This window comes from Fundulus heteroclitus, chromosome 14, assembly GCF_011125445.2.
Source record: "Fundulus heteroclitus isolate FHET01 chromosome 14, MU-UCD_Fhet_4.1, whole genome shotgun sequence".
Classification (NCBI taxonomy): domain Eukaryota; kingdom Metazoa; phylum Chordata; class Actinopteri; order Cyprinodontiformes; family Fundulidae; genus Fundulus; species Fundulus heteroclitus.
In genome coordinates, this window is record NC_046374.1 from 21416308 (window position 1) to 21423426 (window position 7119).

At 41.8% G+C, this 7119-nt stretch overlaps 1 protein-coding gene across 3 annotated transcripts; it reads left to right on the top strand.

Annotated features, from left to right (window-relative positions):
• Positions 1-229: 229 nt before the first annotated feature.
• gba3 (glucosidase, beta, acid 3) lies at positions 230-6727 on the top strand. 3 transcript variants are annotated; one of them, XM_036146530.1, is made up of 5 exons: positions 234-668; positions 2335-2559; positions 3417-4219; positions 4499-4622; positions 5516-6727. In XM_036146530.1, exons 1-5 carry the CDS (start codon positions 614-616, stop codon positions 5716-5718), a joined length of 1410 nt encoding a protein of 469 aa, XP_036002423.1. In that variant the 5' UTR covers positions 234-613; the 3' UTR covers positions 5719-6727. The 3 variants fall into 3 exon arrangements, with proteins under 3 accessions (XP_036002425.1, XP_036002423.1, XP_036002424.1); XM_036146531.1 differs by lacking the exon at positions 234-668 and adding an exon at positions 964-1100; XM_036146532.1 differs by lacking the exons at positions 3417-4219; positions 4499-4622 and having other exon boundaries at positions 230-668.
• Positions 6728-7119: the final 392 nt, after the last annotated feature.

Genomic DNA, 7119 nt, shown 5'->3' on the forward strand with positions numbered 1-7119 from the left:
AATACAGTTATACACATCTGTGACAAAATAACTTCCCTTCTGGGATTAATAAACTGTCCATCCAGTCCAATTAAATCAAACAAAAAGAAGAGTGGGGTATTTGTATAATGTTTGTGACCACAACCCCCCTATAGAGTTTTGGTTCTTTCTCTTTATGAACCGGATCATTCCGTTCAGCTCAGCAAAAACAATGAGCTTTTGAACCTGATGGCAGCCTGGTTTCTCAGAAAGCCTCAGTGGTTTGATATGTTAACTGATTTGCATTGTCAACTCGTCCTTTTTGATTTACAATTGTTCAGCTCAGCAGTCAAACAATATGCAGTGAATGATAGTTAGTAGTGAGCCAATAGAACGGCGCAGATGCGTTCCGGGAGACATCGGCTCTTAACGTTCACCTAAAAGAGGAGGCACAAACAAGCGGCTCATTCGCGAGCGACACACCGTTCTTCCTGACGAAACGTCATCGTTGCCGGCTTGAGAGCAGCGCGATGTCTTCTCTTGAGACTCTGGTGGAGAGCTGACACACCTGAACGTACATAGTGAAAGTTATATTCACCTCTGAGCGATAAAGGGCCAGCGAGAGGCTAAATCGGTTTCCTGAAGCGCAGGAAATATGTTCCCGCGAGACTTCGCCTGGGGAGCGGCAACCTCTGCGTACCAAATAGAAGGTAAGCACAGCCACGAGACTTTGTTCTCATCTAAACTAATGCAATTTGTGTGAGGATGGATTTTTTTTTACAATAATTTCCTTATAGATTAGGACAGGTTAGCACAAGTGCGTCTTATCAACAGGAACTTGGATAAATGTCAAATGAACTTTAGACTGTATAAGTTTAGTAACTAAACATTAATCTTATCTTTGAAGTGGCAGCGCGAGCACAAAAGGTGCGCATTGTTGTTGAAGACACGTGCAATACAACCTGAGTGGATTTAAGTCCCAGATAGCAAACAGACTCCGGATCGGATCTGTGATCATTTTCTGTTCCGGATCCGTTCCGCTGTGCAAGATTACTCCGATCCGGGTCCGCTTTGTGGATCCGTTCCGATGCCTACGCTACATCCAGATCGGGATCAGATCCTGCTTGGATCCGACTGGACTCGTACGTGATCCCTATATCCAGGAATGATGTCTGTGTTAACTGTATTGGTATTACACTTGAAAAAAAACACAAAAACAAGAGGTTTCACCAAAGTATCTCGGATTAATAAAACCATACTTTATGAAACAACACACCACAAAAGCAGAAAGGTGTTGTGATCAACTAAAACAATACAATAAAAGCAATTGATAAAACACGGATTACAGTCACAGAAGAACATAATATAAAGAAGGATATGAAAAATAAAATTGAGATATCAAGCTGCATCTGTGTTTTTCAGTTCAATCCAGTTCAGTTTATTTATATTGTACCAATTCGGAATAAGAGCATTGGATGAAATGGAGTACGGAAATCTGAATTGAATATTCCCAATCCTGGAAATCCAAATTCAATTCCATACATTCCAGATGGATTCTTGTTAGAAAACAATGCAGTGAGATTCAGTCCCAAATACCAATAGTTAAAACCCATCTTGTTACATAGAGTCATTGACTCACCGAATAGGAATTACAACTACAAAGGTTTGCTTTTCAGTTTAGATCTTAGAGCATCTGGCTATTTGACCTCACTATATTAGATAGAACTTGGCGCTGTATAGATGAGCCTGCTGATAAGACGGGGACCGACCGCTGAGAACACAACAATTAGACCTTGAAAGATATTCTGTAACTGTCTGGAAGCCAGTGGAGTGAGGCCTGCACTGGATTGAAAATGCTTTCTCTGCCTCGTTCATGTCAAAAACTACCAGACAGCTTTTTGCGCTAGCTGCTTATACACAGAATGTCATCTAAGTTTCAGAAAAATACGTAAGTAACTTTCTCCAAGACCTTAGAAAAGAAACAACTTTACTTTGCCTAGAGTCTTTAATTAAATAAAACTGAATTAATCTTATTATTAAATTTGATGTTTTTGGTCTTCTGGGCTCCTTGAGGCAGAATGTCATCCAAGTTTCAGAAAAAATACGTAAGTAACTTTGTCCAAGACCTTAGAAGAGAAACAACTTTACTTTGCCTAGAGTCTTTAATTAAATAAAACTGAATTAATCTTATTATTAAATTTGGTGTTTTTGATCTTCCGGCCTCCTAGATCATTAAGATAAAATAAATCTGAGATTTAATGTTGGCTAGAATCACATTAAACTCACTATAAAGAGCACACACGTTTCAAAAGAGTCATGTCAGTACCTTCAATTCCTTTGTTTTATTTAAATGTAAACTTGCATGCGCTTGTTCAGGTGGATGGCAGGCTGATGGGAAGGGACCGAGCATTTGGGACACATTTTGCCATGAGAAACGAGGAGTTCATGGAGGTCAAAATGGAGATGTGTCCTGTAACAGCTATGAGCTGTGGGAGAAAGACCTGGAGTGTATCCAGCAGCTTGGACTGACGCACTACCGCCTGTCTCTGTCTTGGGCCCGCCTCCTGCCTGATGGGACGACCCGGAACGTCAACCGGAGAGGTAATGCCATTCCCTTAAAAGACCCGCGGCGGCATGAAACCCGACTCTAAAGAAGATGATTTAAGTATATGTGCCATTCCAAAAAAAGTAAAAAACAAAGCAACTGGCCTTGTTTTACGTAGTTGAAGACGTTTCGCTTCCTCTCCCGGAAGCTTTCTCAATTCAAAAAGTCTGGAGTAATGTGGAGTAACAAGCTTTATACCATTGTCAAACGAAGGCCTTGCAATGGCTTAGATAACCAGCAAATTCAATCAAAACAGGTCCACCCCTTAGTAATGGGCGGTCGTTAAAGACATTAAGCCAGCAGATTGGACCGAAACTCCTCTGTAACGAGGAGTCGTTAGGATTGTTATTGGCTTGGCTTGCAGGAACAATGTTTTGATCACCCGAATGAGGGTGAGAGTTAAGGTGATGATTGGCCGGAATTAACCCTATAGCTGTGTTGTAAGTTTTTGAGAGTTGGAACCTAAGGCCTCCTCGTCTGTTCAAAGTTGTTTTTTCTCTCTTAACGTAGACAGCTTCCTTTACACCCCTTTCAAACCATCTGTCTTCTTTGTCATGAGAAAGGACAAAAGAGTGTCCTTTGTCCTTAAGGTGTAAGTGGACAGCAGAGTCTTGTCCCGAGGAGGTAGCGCGCTATCTAAGCCATTGCAAGGCCTTTGTTTGCCAATGGTATAAAGCTTGTTACTCCACATTACTCCAGACTTTTTGAATTGAGAAAGCTTCCAGGAGAGGAAGCGAAACGACTTCAACTACGGAAAACAAGTCCAGTTGCTTTGTTTTTTACTTTTTTTGGAATGACCATGACCTGGATCACTGAGAATCTTCACCAGCAAGTATATGTGTCTCTCCAACAGGTGTACAGTACTATAACAGAGTGATTGACGACTTGCTGGCTTGTAACGTATCACCAATGGTCACTCTTTACCACTTTGACCTCCCCCAAGCAATCCAAGACCTAGGAGGCTGGAAGTCCCCTGGTGTAGCAACTCTCTTTGACAGCTACGCCAAGTTTTGCTTCCAGACGTTCGGGGATCGCGTCAAACTCTGGATCACTATAAATGAGCCGCACGTGTGCGCCAAACTAGGCCACGAAGACGGCATCCACGCCCCAGGGTTGAAAGAAAAAGGCACCGCTGCCTACCTGGTGGGACATAACATGCTGCGAGCTCACGCCTCGGCCTGGCACAGCTACGACTCTGCGTACAGAGCGACGCAGAAGGGTGCGGTGTCTCTGGCCCTCAACAGCGACTGGCTCGAGCCTCTAGACCCAGGCTGCCGGGAGGACGTCGAGTCCGCTGAACGTGACCTCGCCTTCACCCTGGGTTGGTTTGCGTGGCCGGTGTTTGTCACGGGAGACTATCCAGAAATCATGAGATCCGCCGTAGAAACTCAGTCCAAGGCGTTGGGATACAGAGGCGACTTCAGACTCCCCACGTTCTCAAAGGATGACCCTCCCATTTTAGGAACGGCTGACTTCTTTGCACTAAACAACTACACATCCCGGAAGGTCAAATCGGGAGGGTGTGGCGAGCAGACGTTGAGTATGAAGAGGGACTTGGATGCAGAAGAGCTTTTAGATCCATCCTGGCCCATTTGCGGAGTGTCATGGCTGGCTGTTGTCCCGCATGGCTTAAGGAAACTTCTTAAATATATAAAGGTAAAAATCAAACTTCATCCTTTTCAATAATCTCTTTTTAGACGCCTCCAGAAGCACGCTGATGCCTCATTAGTGCTGTCACACTGTGTGAAACGGCTGCTTTGTTGGGGAAAAGTGTTTGCAAACGAGCAATTTCCCACAGTTTTGCCTCTTCACAGGCCATTAGCTTGAACCTGGCACTGGTAAAATGCAGCCAATCTGTCTCCTCTCTGAATGCCTGACAACCGTGACGCCTTGCTTGACAAAAAAAAAAAAAACATTTGCCCTGTGACTTTCCAGGATGTCTTCAATAACCCAGCGATCTACATCACGGAGAACGGCTTTGCTCAGGTTGGCCCACTGCAAACTGAGGATGTGGAACGATGCAACTTTTACAAAAGCACCATCTTGGAAGTGGCTAAAGGTAGTTACTCATACTTAAATATTGGTAGTAGCTCTGTAATAACAAAGAACACATTTAAAAGACTAGTAAACATGTGATGAAGTCAATGGAGGTAGTTTGGTTTGGTTTAAAAAAACATTTTAAACACCCTAGAATTTAGAGGGGTCTACTTTCTTTTTACCATCATAGTACATATTCCTACATGAGATGCAGTTTTCTTGATGGTTTGCGATGGTTTGCGGTCTCTGCGTATTCTTGGGGTCTGCAGCCATTTTTTGCCAACAGTTCAGCTAAATAAAACTGGTTTAGTGCTACAAATGTTAAGTGAGCTTTTAGATCCATCTATTTTTTACAAAACACCGTTTCATTTTTCAGGATGAATTCATTTCATTCTATGGGATGTTGATATTTGTGGGAAAGGACTGTTAAGTAAAAAGTAATTAAGAGAGGGAGTGTAAGGTCCAAAGGTCCCCTTGTATCAACTTGTACCAAGGTTAAAACCCTCCAGCTTCACTTCAACAAATAGTTCTCACCAGGAGGAGATCAGTAGAGCTGATCAAGTGCAGAGAGTCAAAGAGCCTCTACAATGGGTCAATTTGCACTATGCCAAAGTAAAATTACAATTACAAATTTGTTGTACCGGTATAACGTGCAGCTCTGTACACAGGGTTGCACAATTTCCCAACATGGCCTTTGCAGATAATCATCTAAGTGGGCATCCGTTGTTCTTTTTTATTACGCAATATCGTCTTATTGTCGGTGTGACGGAAAACTGCATGGTGATAATTTTCTGAGCTGTTTAAAGTTGTGTATGTGAGTGAATAATTAATCAAAGAAGATAAGAAGGAAATTGTACTGTATTGCAAACTCAGGTCCTACACTCCTTCCATTACCCCGCTATGTTTTGTGTTTAGCTATAGAAGAGGACGGCGTCGACGTCCGTGGCTATTTTGCTTGGTCACTGATGGACAACTTTGAATGGGCTGATGGATTCAGCGTTCGTTTTGGCCTCTTCCACGTGGACTTCTCCGACGCCGAGCTGCGCCGAACCATCTATCGGTCTGGGAGGGAATACGCAAAGATCATCTCAGAGTACAAGTCTCGTCGACTCACATGAGGAGGAGTTGGCAAGGTGGATGTCGGGGATTCTTCAGTGACGACCATTGATGGAAACAAGAGGAGGGCGATTCAGAAATATAAGAAACCTTTTATGAGGTCTTAAGGTCTAAGAAGTAAAACATCCATTGCCAATTATGGTATATCATCTGGATGTTAAATTAGGAAAAGGCTATCAATCAATAAAATAAGTACAATAAAACAATAAATCAGTGTAAAAAAGGACTTTTGAGACAATATTTAAACCACTGTGCAGTCCGCCATTTGAAAATTGAGTGGTAGGGTTGTTCCAGACAAACAGATTAAAACCAGCTAACGTCACCTCAAAATAGTTGGAGGATAAACAAAAAGATGGATCGCAGCACAGTGTAGCTAAAGCGGTGCCGATCGTCCATCTCCTCAAGTAAGCGAGACAAAAACTGAGCTCTTTAGCCAAATTAACAACACAAATGTTTTGAGGAGTCCACATTCAGTTTTACCTCAAATCAACAGCTTGCTGGTTTAAACAATTACGCGACTGGAGATTTCCACAGGACAATGACCCCTCAAACGTGTTTCACAGTGGATAAAGCAGGTTTATAGGCTTGAGTAAAGGCCCCGACACCTCTATTGGAAATGTACTGGTTATGCTGAAAAGTGGGCTGTGTGACTAGAAATCCACAGGTTAAAACAAGCTTCATCATTTGTGTCAGGAAGAGCGACCAAATGCCACCCAGAGTTATGTCAGAAACCTGTTGGCTGCCATAAAGAGCGTGTGGTGTCACTGAGCCAGATATTAGTGAGGGTGCGGGCATTTATAAGTATTTGAGCCTGTATGTGTAATTTTTAACTAGCTTTGATTAAAGAAAATTACTAATAGGATAAAACCTGTGCAGAGATTTTAGGTTTTAAAAAACAATATAGGAAAAATCCAGAAAAACAATGCTTAGAACAAATCACAAAAATCCCCAGATAAGGGTATAATAACTTTCTATAAGTAATACACACATACTCGCTTTCTCCCACACATTATATATCTATCTATATAGATATATATCTATATGGATCTATCTATCCATCTATCTCTTTATCTATATATACTATAGCAAGATTTCTTAAAAGATTTTTAGAATTTAAAAGTAGTTTTTTTTTAAATCTGTTTGCCCCAGTTGCCTCTTGTCTAAACTACTTGTTCCTGTAATCCTGTGAGCACAAACCAAAATGTGGTCTGTGCTTATATAACTGAGAAGTGAGCAGTCACTTCCAACTATTAAACAATTAGGAATAAAACTAAGATTGTTTTAAGTGTCTGAAAACTAGAAAATACTACATTATGTAAGGAAGGACGTGTTTCAACTTGAACAGAGAGGGGCCATCAGTATATGTTTGGCATAAAGACTGAGCTGATGAGGCATTTAAAGAC